This window comes from Chrysochloris asiatica, unplaced genomic scaffold (assembly GCF_000296735.1).
Source record: "Chrysochloris asiatica unplaced genomic scaffold, ChrAsi1.0 scaffold00027, whole genome shotgun sequence".
NCBI lineage: Eukaryota > Metazoa > Chordata > Mammalia > Afrosoricida > Chrysochloridae > Chrysochloris > Chrysochloris asiatica.
This window is the reverse complement of record NW_006408545.1, coordinates 21172872-21189644: the sequence shown is the minus strand read 5'-3', so window position 1 is coordinate 21189644 and position 16773 is coordinate 21172872. Positions and strand designations below refer to the sequence as shown.

At 37.8% G+C, this 16773-nt stretch overlaps 1 protein-coding gene across 1 annotated transcript in view; it reads left to right on the top strand.

Annotated features, from left to right (window-relative positions):
- SOBP (sine oculis binding protein homolog (Drosophila)) overlaps positions 1-16773 on the top strand; it is a 212486-nt gene that overhangs the window by 3817 nt on the left and 191896 nt on the right. The window contains exons 2-3 of the mRNA XM_006839994.1: positions 12636-12774; positions 14714-14899. Coding sequence (XP_006840057.1) covers positions 12636-12774; positions 14714-14899 — 325 coding nt within the window. The remainder of the gene's footprint in view (positions 1-12635; positions 12775-14713; positions 14900-16773) is intronic.

The window sequence follows — 16773 nt, the reverse complement described above, 5'->3', positions numbered from 1 at the left end:
GCTCTGACTCACAGAACGAATTAAAATAAAATCAGATAGAAATTCAAGTTAGACTTTGACTACTTGGTTTCTAAAGTGAATATTATGACTCTATCTAATGCACTATGTCTTCCATATGAGGTTAGCTCGCAAGTATTGTAATAAATGTATGTTGGGAGGGAATTCTGACACATGGAAGGGTTGATTAGTTTCTGGAGCACATCCAGAACATGGTTATTGTTGTTAAGTGCTGTTAAGTCGGTTCTGACCCACAGCGACCTGTATAGGGTTTTCGATGAGTGACTGGTGAATTTGAGCCACCGACCTTATGGTTCAAACTAACCTTGTAATCCTCCACTTATCCTACAGCGCCACATCAGGAGTATAAAAACGAATTTGTACAAGTGGCTGTATACAGATAAGTGTAAACATAGCTAGCTACACTTATCGTGAACTGTGATCAGTAGTTATCAAACAATACAATTCAAAAATTGAAACTACAATTTAAGATAATAAGTCAGATTTTTATCTTATAAAACTCTTGGACAGAACTAACGTGATTGGACCATACATTCTGCCCTGGAAAGTATCCTAAACAAACCATGATTAAAGCATTTGCAGTGTTTGGTTTCTTTATCAATTGCTGAACTACAGGATAATCTGTGTTAAATGTCATAGAGTCATCTTTGCTTAAGAAGTTTTCTGTCTATAAATATTCTCAGTAAGTAATTTGTACCTAAAATTATGCTCCAGTTCTGATGCCTACAGTTTGAGTCAGGCACATCTGTTAGAGTTTAGTAGTAAACTCACCACAAGATTTTCTAGTTTGGTTTCTGATGTTCTCTGCTTGGCATTAGACATGACCTGTGTCAGTTGCATAGACAATAAAGCAAGTTGCAGGACTGAGCTAGTGAGTATAGTGAGGTAAATAGCTTGGAGTTAAAAAAAAAAAAAAAAGGAAACTTGAGTGTGAGTTGGAAACATCAGTGTTTAAGGTTGAAAGCAGCTCACTATGAAAAGAGGGGTATTTTAAATTTGGTCTCTGAACTTCATCCTGGTGTCAACACAGTAAGTCTCAAGAACCTAGAAAGTGGACTTAGGACCAGCTCTCATTGTGGCATTCAGAAATGATGCCAGATCCCTGGTTGAGCCATAGCCTCAGGTATGCCACGTGGCAAGGCTGGAGACTAATATCAGCTGGAACGTGGCCCTTGCCCCTTGGGAACTGTGCAGGATGTTCCTGAGCCCACCAGCTTTTGTCCTTCATTACTAACAGTTGTTTTATTCAAGGCTTAGGGCTCTCAGAGTAGGCCCTGGGAGGGCACAGAGAGCAATAAATCCTGCCCTGTTGGAACTGAGGGTGTTCTGGGAAGAGTCTCTTACTCCATCTGTAAACCTGTGAGTGTGATATGTGATAGAGTACAATCCTCCAAGCCTTATACAACTCCCGGGTTCCAGAGACAAGGAAATGGAAAGGAACCGCTCTACTTCCTCCCGAATCTGAAATAAACATTTGAACTAGAAGAAAATGAGTCTGACAGACTCATTCCCTTCTGCGTTTCCTGCCTCTGTGCTTGCCAAACTCTGCTGTGAAAAGCCAAGCCCTGCTCTCCTTGTGTGAAAGGCAGACTCATAGAAACCAAGAGGTAACAGGATTTAAAGGAAAAGTCAAAAAGGGGCCTCAGAAAAGGCACCTCTCAGTGAGTGAAAGTAGCTTTTTGAAAAAAAGGGGAGTTCCAGGGAAAGATAGTGTCTTGTTAGGGTGACCAGACTTCTCATATCTTCTAAGGAAATGTCCCTTTTATTAAGAGTCTTTATACTTTTTATAAAAAAAACAGTATTAGAAGTTGTAGAAGGTGGGTCATTTAAAAATCACTGAAGTCTAGAACTTCCTCTTTTGGGATGGGCAGCCAACCACACTTACACTTTTGAGCTAATAAGATTAAAGAACATATTCCTAAAAGAGAAGGGATGAATTTACAGGGTAAAATGAGAAAAGAAATACTTTTTTGGATAGTGCCAAATGAAGCATGGAAACACATATGAAGGTATGAAGTAAGTAAGGTTGGCTGAATGTATATTTTAGGATCTGTGGACTGATGGGTATAAATATCTCTTATATAACCGAAGGCCTGTGGAACCCTGTGCTGCTTTAAAGCCAGTGGCTCTGGCTTTGGCACAGACAGGAAAACAATGTACAAATCTTAGTAATTTTTAGAGCTGATCTGCAGCTGTGATAGGACACAGCTGCACACAGCTGCACACCTGCCATGCCTGCCACTGTGTTAGCTGGAGGGTTGTTAGCCACAATTTCACAGTATTTGCTTGACCCTTTCAGGACATTTGATGTCCAGGCAGCAGATTAAAATGTGGGACTATTTGCTCTATGTAATAACAAAACAATATGGAAGCATACAATTTTTGTTACATACATCAATTATATAGCCATCCACTTCAGAATAATCTATCCCTACGAGAGTAAGAGTTGGGTATTTGTATTGGGAATATGCCCTCTGCCTTCAGCATTTCATTGTAAGCATTGTGCTGTTGACTGAGATGCTGCTGCAAAATGAACCAAATTGGAGCACAGTGAGCATCTTCATAGGATTTTAAGCTAAAAGCCGTAATTCAGGTAAAAATGCAGAGCTCAATGCAAAAAGTTTGTGCCAAGAGTGTGAATCTAGCCTCTCATTATTCTATGCATGCTGATGATGCTTGAAAGGGTCATCTGTGGGCAGTGGCCAGTCCTTACCTACTATACCATCTGCTCCAGTGGGATTTTGAATGTACAAATGCTGCATAATCTGAAAAGGGCCACTCAAATATTTCTTTGCTATTTAAATTTTACCTTCTGTTTATTGGCATAACTGTAAAATAAACCCTATTCACTGGGTGTGAGGAAGCTTAGAGTTAGTAATGGGTCAAGCCTGGGAATGAAGCTGGAAATTGACATCTAATCAAGAACCATTCCTACTTCATTCTGGATTTCTGTACAAGTCTCTGCCTCTCTTCTGCAAGTTCTGTTTCTTTTTCTCTAAAGTCCAATGATACTAACAGAAAACTATCCCAGAAGTCAGCCAGCACAGATGAAGGTAGAACAGGAAAGAAATAATTTCCCTTAATAACCATCATCCTATTTTGTATGACCTTGACTAGCAGAGATACTAGCATTATTATTATTTTTCCTGCCTTGTAAGTGGCTAAGGATTGGGAGTTTGCTTTTCCTTTGAAAATATCTTTCATGTGCTCCACTTTCTTGGAGATTGTGTGTCAGAATGTTTTGAAGTTAAGTAGTGTAGCTAGCAGATCCTTGTTTAAATTGTCATCAGAACTGTGGCTATGGCTGCTGACATAGCTGCCTATGAGTGAGACTGTGTGTTAATTAATATTTAATTAAAACTGATATTTTATATTTGATGAAAATAATGCATGACCATGACAGAAATAGTGAAAAAAAAAAATACAAATAAGCAAGAAGAAGAAACAAACAAAAACAAAGCCTCTGATTTTCTCACCCATGTCCTTTTCTATGTGTGATGTATCATTTTTTTTAGAACCAAAAATGACCTCATAGTATATAAATCTGCTTTTTAAAATTTAATATATTGTGAATATCTTCCATGGCAATCAAATTTAATCTACACTATATATTTTAGGGGTGAAATAGAATTCCATTATATGACTAAGCTCTAATTTATTTAACCAAATTCCTATTGTTTGGCATTTAGTTTGTTTCTAGGAAAACAACCCTGAATAAACATTCCTGAGCATGCATAGTTTTGCACCTACAATTCCTAGAAGTGAAATTGCTGAGTTAAAAGGTATGTAATTTTTAAAAAGGCTTTTGATGCATAGGGTCAAATTACCCTTGCTAAAAGTTGTATCAATTGAAATTCCCAATATTGTGACAGTATTCACTGCTACTACTGGGGATTACACTGTTTTTAAACTTTCATGTATTTATTTTTAGAATTCGGGTTTCCTGAATTTGGTGTGGTCATTTCTCTGTATTCATACATCTATTTGATATTTATGAAAGCATCTAAATGTATTAGCTCATATATTGAGTACATGGTAAGAGCATCACAATCTACTAGATGAAGAAGCAGGAAAAGAACTAAAAAGATTCTGCCCTAAATACCTTACGTGTTGTTGCTATTGTCAAGTGCCATAGCAACTCTGTATAGAGTTTCTGAGGAGTGGGTGGTAGGTTTGAACCACTGACCTTTTGGTTAGTAATCCAGTGCTTAGTGTACAGTGCCATACCAGGACCCTACCTTATGTATAGTTGGGATAGATGATGTATTTTAACAGAACTAGGTTTTGGAGTGGAAATGGAAATTTTGTTTGTGGGCAGATGGAGGACATAGCGTTTTTTGCTTGGGAGCTCTTTGAGAAAACTTTCTGTACCCTTGGATAGTATGCAAAGTTGAAAACATATGGGCATTAAATTATGGAAACCCTGGTATGAAAAAAAAAAACACCACCCCGCCCCAATCCGTGGTGGTGGTTGTGTGCCGTGGAGTCGGTTCATAGAGACCTTGTATAGGGTTTCCAAAGTTGTCAATCTTTATGAGAGCCAGAAGTTTCATCTTTCTCCCACAGAGCAGTTATTGGATTCAAACTGCTGACCTGAGGTTAGCAGCCCAACGCATTTCCCACTACATCACCAGAGGTCATGAATCAGTGGTTCCTATCTTGTATTTTTAAAATTGGTTGATGTTTTCACAATAAATCAAATCAGTCATTTTTTCTAAAACAACTTTTTATTGTGACTTGAGTGAAGGTTTATAGAGTAGATCATCAGTTTTACATTAAACAAATTATACCTCTGTTTCATTTCAATAATTGTACTCAACATGTAACATCAGTCATCCCATTTCCCTTTGACCCTCCTTCTCAACCCTCCTGAATTATGTTCTTAGGTGAAAGTTGCCCTTTTGATTTTGAATGTTGACGATTCCATGAGAGCACACCTCACCAGTATTGTTTTTCCCCCTATATATCTATCTGCTGCTTAGCTGAAAACTGAGTCATGAGGGTGAGTTTAGTTCTAATTCTGAAGGGTGGCCAAGGGCCATAGTCTCAGATTCCTTCAGTCTCTTTCTGACCAGTAAGCCTGGTCTTTTATATAATTTTGAATTTTGTTCCACATTTTCTCCCACTCTATCCAGGACCTTCTAATGTGATCCCTTTCACTGCAATTGGTAGCCAAGACACTGTCTAGTTCTTCTGATCTCAGGATCATGGAGACTGAGGTTCACGTGTTGTATAAGTCCATTGGACTCACTGATTTCAAGCATCTTCAATTTGTAGCACTCTTCTTTCCTTGACGCAGGAAGGGATCAATAGTTGTGCTTTAGGTAGACTATCAGGAGCTTTTAAGATCTCAGTAACTGCTCACAAAAGTAGGAGGTAGAACCTTGTCTTTGTGGATTATGTTATACCAATTGACCATGGTGTCTCCCAAGATTATGATCCTGAGCCCTGAGGCCTAGCAACTAAATGAATCATTTTGAAGACCTGATGTACTTATGTTTCAGAGGTATTTTGAAAATTTATAATTACTGTTATTTTCAAAGTTCTTGAAGTCAACTCTTGATTATTTATCTGGTGAAATGTTCAGTTACAAATCATTTAGATTGAACTTTGACATTTGTACAGTACTTCCACTTGAATAAGGAAACTGTCTAATGAATGTTCTAGGAACAAGGTTCCAACAGAAATAAATTTTATCAATATTGAAGAAATAACTCAGGAGGAGTATGGAAACAGTAAAAGTCCTGCCTTTTTATCTACCTTTCTGTCAGCCCCCTTTTTAAATTCCAAGAATAGGCCATATTTATAGACTATGTATTAGGATTGTCGTTTTCCTTTTGGACACTAGAGGTGAGAAAGTGAAATTGGAGGAATTTTGAGGAAAAGGTAGTGGAGCTAGGTATTAGAAGTGCACAGCAATCAGAGTCAGATGTGATGTCAAAGCATAATAAATGAGATTAAATATTAATTGTGAATTTTGAACACCCACTTTCCAATAATACATCATTAAGGAGAGAGAGTTAATGATCAAATCTGAAAGCAAGTAAAGTCTAACATAGTATGTCCTGGTTAGGAATCTCTTCATATGTGACACTTCCATCCTATGGCATGTCTTTGTTTAGTCATGTCCGAAGGAGATAGCTTTTTTGGAATCTTTGGCATATTTGGGATTCAGAGTAGAAAGAATTTATATTAGGAAAAGGTCTGCTGTAAGGATCAGATAATCTGTATTTCAGTTCTGACTTTGCTAGGTGTGACTCTCATGCCTGTCATTTATTCTTTTGATTCTCTAAAGATTTTTGTTTTTTATTTTGAAAAATGAGATTTATATAGGTTCACTGAAGTTTGCTGTGGAAATCCAATGCCTAGCACATAGGGTTATTGAAAGGAACAAGAGAGTTACAGGACCTGGGAGCTCCGCAACGTGCTATATGAGTGCTAGACATTATCATTATAATTATAGTGACCTAGTTTCCAAACCCAAATTGGACCACATGGTATGAAAAAGGATTTTTGTGCCACTTCCAAGGGCGAGGAGGCTGTCTGCAAAATGTAATTCAGATGCCAAAATATTGAAATTTCTGGCACATTTTGATGGGTATCGGAGCAATGATAAAATATTTGAAATAAGGGCTGTTCAGTAAAATTCATGATGTGCGATCACTATAATTATGACATTTCTTTCCAAAAGGTATTTCATTTCTCATATAAGTAGAAGTTCTTTGATTTTACAGAATCTTAGAGCTGGAAAGGACTTTAAGAGACTTTCTACTTCAGTTCCCCCACCCTAAATTTTTAAGATAAATTGCCTATTTCTTAGAGATTTGGAAGGAAGCAAATTTCATAGCCTTTCTTAGTATTATATTAATATATATAAACATTGTAATCTCAAAAATCATTTCGTTATTGTTGTTAGGTGCCATTGAGTTGACACTGACTCAGAATGACCTTATGCAAAACAGAAGGAAACACTGCCTGGTCCTGTGCTAATCTCACAAACATTGCTACACTTGAGCCCATTGCTGCTGCTACTGTGCCAATCCGTCTACTTGGGGTCTTCCTCTTTTTCTCTGACCTTCCACTTTACCAAACGTGATGTCCTTCTCCAGGGACTGGTCCCTCCTGATAATATATCTGAAGTTTGAGAGACAAAGTCTGGCCATCCTGGCTTCTAAGGAGCATTCTGGCTGTACTTCCTCCAACACCATAACTCAAATTCATAAATTCTTCTATGGTCTTCCTTATTCACCGTCCAACTTTCACATGCATATGAGGCTATTGAAAATACCATGGTTTGGGTCAGGTGCACCGTAGTCCTCAAACTGACATCTTAGCTCTTTTACATTAAAAGAGGTCTTCTGCAACGGAATTGTGTAATGTAATGCAAAACGTCGTTTGATTTCTTGACTGTTATTAACTTGAGTGTTGATGGTTGATCTAAACAAAATGAACTCTGTGACAACTTCAATCTTTTCTCCATTTATCTTGACTTTTTTTTATTGGTCCAGTGGTGAGGATTTTTGTTTTCTTTACATTGAGGTGCAGCCCATACTGAAGGCTGTGGTCTTTGATTTTCATCAGTAAGTATTTTAAGTCCTCTTTGCTTTTAGCAAGCAAGGTTGTATCATCTGCATATCACAGGTTGTTAATGAGTCTTCCTCCAATCCTAATGCCACATTCTGCTTCATATAACACAGTTTCTCAGATTATTTACTCAGAATACAGATTGAATAAGTGTGGTGAAATAATACAGCCCTGGCACATACCTTTCCTGATTTTAAACCTTGCAGTGTCCCCTTGATCTTTTCGAATGACTGCCTCTAGGTCTATGTACAAGTTCCTCATGAGCACAATTAAGAGTTCCGAAATACTTATCCTCTGCAATGTTGTCTATACTTGCCATGATCCACACAATCAAAAGCCATTGTGTAGTCATTGAAGCACAAGTAAACATCTTTCTGGTATTCTCTGCTTTCAGCCAAGATTCATCTTATGTCAGCAATAATATCTCTCATTCCATGTCACTATCTGAATTGGGCTTGAGCCTCTGGCAGCTCCCTGTCAATGTACTGCTGCAGGTGTTTTTGAATTAGCTTTAGCAAATCTTCACTTGCATGAAATATTAGTGATATAGTCTGATGATTTCTGCAAGGAGCTCTGGTAGCGTAGTGGTTGCGAGTTGGGCTGCTAACAGTAGCAGTTTGAAACTACCAGCTTTTCCATGGGAGAAAGATGAGGATTTCTTCTCCTGAAATGATTTGCAGCCTTAGAAATCTTATACAGGGTTGCTATGAATTGGAACTGACTCCATGGCACACCACCACCAATGATTTCCACGTTCTGTTGGGTCACCTCAGGAATGGGTACAAATATGGGTTTTTCTAGTTAGTTGGCCAAGTAGTTATCTTCCAGATTTCTTGCTATAGATGAGTGAGTGCCTCCAGTTCCGCATCAGTTTGTTGAAAGATTTCCATTTGTATTCCATCAATTCCCGGAGTCTTGTTCTTTGCCAATGCCTTCAGTAAACCTTGGACTTCTTCGGTATCATTGACTCTTGATTGTATGCTGAATGGTTGAACATCAATCATTTCTTGTTGGTACAGTGACTCTGTGTATTCCTTCTATCATCTTCTAATACTTTCTGCATCATTAAATCTTTTGCCCATAGAATACTTTCTTAAATATTGCAAGTTGAGGCTTGACTTTTTTCCTCAGTTCTTTCAGCTTCAGAAATGCCAAGCGTGTTCTTTCTTTTTGGTTTTCTACCTCCAGGTCTTTGCAAGTTTCATTATATTATTTTACTTTGTCTTTTTTAACTGCTCTTTGAAATTTTCTGTTCAGCTCTTTTACCTCCTCATTTCTTCTGCTTGTTATAACATCTCTGTGCTGAAGAGCAAGTTTCAGAGTCTCTCCTGATATCCATTTTGGTCTTTTTCTTCTTTCTTGTCTTCCTAATGGCCTTTTGCTTTCTTTCTGTATATTCTTGATGTCATCCCACAACTCTTCTTGTCTTCGGGATATGTGCATTGTATTTTGTTGACTCCCGTGGACTTGTTTTCATTTTCTTCAGTTTTAGACTGCACTTGAATAGAAGCAATTGATGGTTTGTTCCACAATCTGCCCCTACCATTGTTTTGACTGATGATATGGAACTTTTCCTCTGTCTCTTTGTACCAATGTAGTCAATTTGATTTTTGGTGAGGTCCATGTGTGTCAAAGTCATCTTTTATGTGGTTTATAAAAGGTATTTGCAATGAAGAAGTCTTTGATCTTGCAAAATCCTTTTATGTGACCTTTTAACTCATCTTTTTTTTTTTTTTTTTAACCTTTGTAAAAAGCATAAATACAAAACTTATGTAGGGCAAGAGTTATTTTTTTAATGTTGTTGTTGTTATATGCTGCTGAGTTAGTTCCAACTCATAGTAACCCTGTATAGGGTGTCCAAGACAGCTGATGGGTTTGAATGGCCAATCTTGTGGTTAGAGCAATTAGCAGTCCAGTGTTTCTCCTACAGCACAAGATCAGGACTCATTCTTTTAATTGGAAACTTTAAAGAATAGTGCAAAAAATGTTGACGAAATAATGATTGAAATTTTGTATCAGAAGGACTTGAAAACTCTTATAGACCAGGAACATCACATTAATTTCTCCTAGAATGTTATGTGTTTTAGGTAACTGCAAACATCTGTTTCTTTTGTTTCAGTTTTGCACAGAACTGAGCTCATATGAAATCTGACATTAATCTCAGACTCTACGTAGCAAATTATAAAATTTTGATTCTGTATTCGTGGGGATTCTTTGGTTTCTTAATAAGTAGTATGTAAGACAAAGGTAGTAGTTTGGCATTTGTTTCATCTTTTTCATCTAGTTCCTCCTTTTAGCAAAGATTTGAGATTTATGACTTGAAATTTTATAAACCTTTTGTTTTCTAATTTTTCAGTCATAAGTCAAAACATTAAAGTGTTTAGTTTTATTTTCAGTGACAAGAAAGGGAATGTTTTAAGAGTTTATTTTTATAGGCATTTATGTTGTTGTTGTGAAGTGCCGTCAAGTAGGTTCCAACCCATAGTGACCCTGTGTAGGGTTTCTGAGGAGCAGCTGGTGAGCTTGAACTGCTGACCTTGCAGTTCAAACGGCTTTGCAGTCTGATGCATTAACCCACAGCGCCACACCAGGACTCCGCAGGCATTATAGTAACTTGAAAATCATAGAATAGGTCACGTTCATATTGCTTGTTCCGTGAAGCATAAACTATAAATTATAAATGATGCAGCTAAGATACCCTAGCAATGTGAATTTGGTGTCAGTGATAATCAGTTGAGGTATCTGTTTGTACCCAAATGCCCAAAACTTCTGGATGCCATCCGTGGGATTGGTTCTGAAAGGCTGAATGGATTTGCAGCTGGACTAAAACAAACAAATCTATATTCTAGGCTGGGAGATTGCTTCATGAATTATGCATTTCTAGCCTTTGTGTCAATTCATAGGTTAGATAGAGAGTAGTGGCTGATACAACAGTCTACAAAAGTGGATGTGGTGAACAGAGTTAATGTGCAAAAGATTTTCTGTCTTGTTGGCACAGTTCTCTTACAGATTGGGTTAAACAGCACACAAACCAATAGGATGACTTGAACTTGGCTTTTCACACTGTTGAGAATTGGTTTTTCAATGTGAGGTGTAAGCCTCATCCTTGGAGATTTCTGCTGCCAGCCTTCTGATGGAGGCTCTTGCTTTGTGTGCTTAGGGACAGTCATTCTGTCGTTTATAGTCAGGCACTCCGCTCTGTGAAAGAAAGTGAATGTTAAGGGGAGACTACTACCTCATTAAATGGATCTCTTTTGATTGAGTAGAGCAGCATTTAGCCCAGTCCTCCTCAATGGTATTCCTGAAGTTGTCAAGTTTATTATTTGTATTGATCATATCATCTTTGTACATTCTTGAGAAGAATGTCTCTTTAATGTGGACATGACCAGTCATCAGAAAGAATAAATGCCTCAGTAAAGCTTGATATGTCTGACTGTTGGCCTTGTTGATGGTAACACTAAATCAATTGTGCTAGCTTTTTTTTTTTTTCCAATTGCTAGTGAACCACACCATCAGAGATCGACCCATTTGGAGCTCTAAGCTTAAGTGGGTACTAAAACAAAATATCTACCATTTGTGGGTGGTTTGAAATGCCAAGTTTGTTTTTGTGGAGTCAGTAGTATAATGTCTTTTCTTTTTTATGCAACCCCTGCTGAAATCTAAAGTTGTGAATTTTAAGAAAACATGGAAAGCACTCTTTGAGGCTGTGCATACTCTGGGTTAGCCTTTGTACTTTGTTTCAGGTAGATGAATTATACAACCCAGTGTAATTCAGGAATGACAGCTTCTAAGGAGAATAATGAAAGATTTTGAACTGCAGAGCAGGTTAGAATATATAGTTCTTCTAGCTCACTCTAGGAGGTGCATCTTGCCTTGTCAGACAGATGCTTTCAGGCACACACGAGCAGTAAGGTTATTTATATACATTTTGTTTCCAGATCTAGCTGTTGATAAATCTATTAAAAATTGTCACGTGATATTAAAGCTTTAAATCTGTCCTACTATATCCATTATTTTGAAACTTTGATAACGAGAATAACAGCAGCAATAATAATAATAATTTGCGTTTATAGCTTATAAAGTGTTTTCATACACTATCCAAAATATGGACAGGTTAGTAACCTCAAAGTTATTAAGCACATTTATGTTACTTTTCAGAAATAATCATAGTGACCTTTGATTTCTTGGAGAAAGACTCTGTCATTAATGACATTTGTAAAGCAAAGCATGTATTGATTTTTTTTTTCTTCTTAAAATGTGTATTTTCAGAATATGCATTGATTTTTAAAGCATATTCTTTCAAAAGGGGAAATTAAAAAGGGAGACCCTTGTAGTCTATTCAGTTTTCTGTCTGGTTGTTGTTAAGTGCCATCGAGTTGGTTCTGACACATAGTGGCCCGGTATAGGGTTTCCTCGTTGTTGTCTAGAGGCTGGTAAATCTGAATTGCCGACCTTGTCGTTCAAAGGACTTTGCAGGCTGGCGCATTAACCCACAGCACCGCAGTAGGACTCCTTCTGTCTGGTAGTCATTGACAGTTGAGAGATTATTCTTTTGTTGAGATTTTGCTTTATCTGAGATAAGAGTCCTGTTAAGGAGCAACACCTGAGTCAGAAAGCAATTCTAATTTAAATTAATCTGAGGCACAAAAAGGTCGATTAATTGGTTTCATTTTAAAAATCAATTTCTTCTCAGCTGTGTGCTTTACATGTCACTATTTTCATGTAAGCAAGGCTATAGACTTTCCAAAAGATTATATGCTAAAATGAGTACTTATTTGTAAACAAAGCTGACAAATACCTTTTTTTTTATTGTTTTAAAGTTGCGAGTATCTGAAGTGTTGTCATAGTTGAATGCATCATCTTAAGACTTAAATGCATTACAAATTTTGAACGTGATTTGGAAAATGAAGAGACTCCAGAGGCCGTGGGCCAGGGCTGTCAGTGCACAGGGGAGAGCAAGCAGAATTCGATTGATGCATTCTTTCCCAGCAGCTATTGATTATATAAATACGTGGGCTTTGCTTTTATTTCAGAACTTTGCAGAAAACACCATGAATGAACTCCTTGGCTGGTATGGTTATGATAAGGTTGAATTGAAAGATGGAGAAGATATTGAATTCAGGAGCTACCCTACAGATGGGGAGAGCCGGCAGCACATTTCTGTTCTCAAAGGTAATGACATTTAATGTCCCTTTGTTCATGCAAAGAAGGATTAACTATCTCAACCTGCCAGAATTGAGTTGCTTTGGGACTCATTTTGTTGATTATGCCAATGGTTGATTTAAATGTACATCCTCAGTCATGCTTTCCCATAAGCACAATTCCACAGAATGCAAGTGCACAATACAAAGCAAAAATAACCATAGCTTAATCTTCATCCAGCAATGGGAGAGCTAGACAACAGTGATCGACCCTAAATGCTCAGGGCATTCAGATTTATATAAAGGGACAGTGTTTAGTAACTTCTAACTTCCTCACTTCTTTGGTACAGCATCAAAGTTTGGGATTGGGGCTTCTTATTAAATGAAATGTTAGGCCTGGATGATCAAATTGCAAAGGAGATTCATAGTTTGTAATCTCCCCCATCTTCCCCTTTTTTGATGGAAATTCTGAAGGGAAGCCTGTTGCCATTTTGTGTTTGAAGTTTTCTTTATCCTTTGAACCCCAAACCCTTGGATTGGGTAAGTAGAATAAGAGAGTAGTAGATGATGGGATCCTATAATGCTCCATAGAAGTTTCTCAAAGTCCAGCTAAAGAGTGTAGAAACAGCCCTGATTCTTCTAGTGGTCTGGAGGGTTGGAGATCTGTTTCCTAGGGGACACCTGGAACAATGTGTGGGTGTTTGATGTAGGTACTGAATTCATGATTTTAAATTTGGAATGAAGTACTGAGTTCATGTGCCTAAATTGGGAATGAAAGTTTGACAAACAAAAAAGGAAGAAAGCATGTGAAAAAACAACCTACATGGGGAACTTAAAATGTAGGTAAAACCGAGTGGCATCAGTGGCAACCTGACCACTGTTTGCATTTCATTCAGAATTCATATTGTCATGAACTACCCGGTCAAGCAGTCTATTCCCAGGCACCAAGATAGTGTCTTCTCTTCTTATATACGGTGCAACAAATGTAAATGAGCTGTCCTGCAGGCATGTAGAATTGGACAAACGTGACAAATTTTATGTTAAGCTTGCAATGAAATTGTACACAACATGTTATAGAGATGGTCTCATCAATTTCACTGTAAAAGAAAAATGCAAGCCATGAGTTTATATGCTATAAACTAATAGCTCGTATAATACTTGGCCAAGGCAATAATCAGGGAGTGCGGTGGCTCTGTAGGATAAGCACTGGACTGAGAACCACAAGGTCAGCAGTTCACACCCGCCATCCAGTCTACAGAAGGAAGATGAGGCTGTCTGTCTGCTCCTGCAAAGATATACAGTCTTGGAAACCCCATATAGGGTTGTTATGAGTCAGAACCAACTGGGTGACACTAACAACAGGCAATAATCGTTGCCTCTGGGGAATATGAACAGAGAGATTGCCAGAATTTGTTACTAGTGGGAAAACGTTGTTTTCCATAGTTCAGGTTTTATTTTTGTTCCCAGTTATTATTTTGTTGTCAGTAACCTGTGAAACAACAGTTTCCTTTCCAATCTATCTGTTTCCTTCTCATTGGTTCATTATGACCCAGGTTTATAATAATGTGGAACCTTGTTACAGTGCTGGAGGGCATGTTTAAGCTTTTCTCCCAGTAGCCAGAGAATGAAGCCTGGTATATATCACTTTGTTCATGGAAAAGGTTAATTGCCTTTCAGTTTTCTATGGGATTTTATAGTGCTAAAATTCATCACCATGAGTACAACTGGGATGCTAGCTATCATAGTGGAGCAAATGATAAAGGAACCCATTAGAAATGTCTGCTAATAAGACTGATTATTATAAATCAGTACATGGTCCTGTGGAATTTTGGTAAAGTGTTTAAAGACTTGCAAGTAAAATATTTGTTTTGTTACATGACCATTTAACTTTAGAATGGTGGTGATTATAAGATTTCAGATCTACTGAATAAATTGTTGTATTGAAATTTTTTTTTGTTTTTGTTTTACAGAAAATTCCTTGCCAAAACCAAAATTACCTGAGGACAGTGTTATTTCACCATATAATATAAGCACAGGCTATTCAGGGCTTGCTACAGGAAATGGACTTAGTGACTCACCTGCAGGGTCAAAGGATCATGGCAATGTACCCATTATTGTACCTTTAATTCCACCACCTTTCATAAAGCCACCAGCAGGTAAGTCATTACTGGGGGCTTCAAAATGATCGTGATTCACAGAAAGTTGTTTCAACTGTCTTACAAATAATTGTTAATTGCTTAAGTAAATTATGGACAAGGCTCTAGCAGGAACTTGCAGATAAGAAAATGTTAGTGCATGCATTATTTAAAAATTATTGCTATAGAAGGCAAACTCCTGAACCTTCTCCGTCTTAGACTGTGATCATATTAACTTTCAAATGACAGTCTTTTCTGGCTTAAAAAACCAAACCAAAACAAAAGCTTTTCTTCTATGAAATTACCTTTTAATATAGAGATGGATGAGATAATTAAAAAAATAAGATGTACAATGACTGACTATCAAGAAGAGTAACCATAGGTGAACATACATTCCTCCTCTGTTCTGATGGATTCCTGAGAAAAGGGACAGTTAGTGGGTATGTGGCAACCTAGTTTGCCAATGTGCCTTCCCCTAACACCTCTTAGAAACGATTTAGATTACTCATCTTCTTTGCAGAGTTCTTTTTAATTGTTCAAAAGCTCTTTTGGAGATTGACTTTAAAAAAATTGGGTGTCTGAATTTCATCTGCATGAAAATGCAATCAGTTCTTGTGTATTTACAGAAAATTGGATGTCGGAATATTAGATCTTGAGAGCAATGAGCTGAGCATTAGATGGTATTGTAAGTTAGGCCAAAGATATGTTTTATATGAGAAAGAAACTAAAGAATGTTGTCTCAAGTTTATTGTGAGATGTTGGAAGTATGCTATAATGCTTAATTGCTGTACGGGTTATTTTTCTGGAATTGAATAGTGATAAATACTGAGTTTTGATAGCAGCAATATTATATAGCTATGGGCATCCTGTTTGAAGCTCTGGTAGCATAGTGGTTAGGAATCGAGCTGCGAACTGCAAGGTCAGCAGTTCGAAACTAACAGTTGTTCTGTGGGAGACAGATGAGGCTTTCTGCTCCCGTAAAGATTTCCAGCCTCGGAAACCCTGTACAGGGTCGCTATGAGTCGGAACCAACTCCATGGCACATAACAACAACAAATCTTTAAGGAACCAAACTGCCATATCTTTGGAGTCCTGGTGTGGCGCCGTGGGTTAATGTGCCAGACTGCAAAGCTGTTTGAATTACAAGGTCGATGGTTCAAGCTCACCATTCGCTCCTTGAAAACCCTATACAGTGTCATTATGGGTCGGAACCGACTCGATGACACTTAACAACAACATTGTTTATTATATATATTTTTACTGGAGAAAAGAGGTGTTTGGCTGTGTTTTTTAAACAGTGAACGTATTTATGGAACTGAATTCCTACTTTTATGTTATAGGTGTATTGATACTGTATACGAGATGTCACTAACATTTTCCCTCATGGTTATGGTCACATTTTCTTGCTTGACCCACTGCATTTTAGCAGTAAAACTGTCCTTTCCTACTGAGGTCTTTAGGTATGTATTTACAGTCCTTTGTCTGTGAACATCTCTTGTAACTGTGGTTACCCACTAATTACTAAGGTAATGGGTGTATCAGATAAAGTTTGCCCTTTTCATGCCTGCATTCTTTGGTGGATTATTTTGTGATACAGAAGGATCCAAGTTTATTTCCCAAGGGCTAAAGGCAAAACGTAAGGCGCTCTGGTAGCATAGTGGTTATGAATTGGACTGCAAACCTTAAGGTCAGCAGTTCAAAACTTCCCGCTGTTCCACAGGAGAAAAATGAGACTTTCTGCTCCCGTAAAGATTTCCAGCCTTGGAAACCCTGTACAGGGTCGCTATGAGTCCATGGCACATGACAACAACAACAAAGGCAAAATGTAAGGAGCTCTGGTAGCGTAGTGGTTAAGAGTCGCGCTATTAACCTCAAGGAAGCCGTTCCGTGGGATA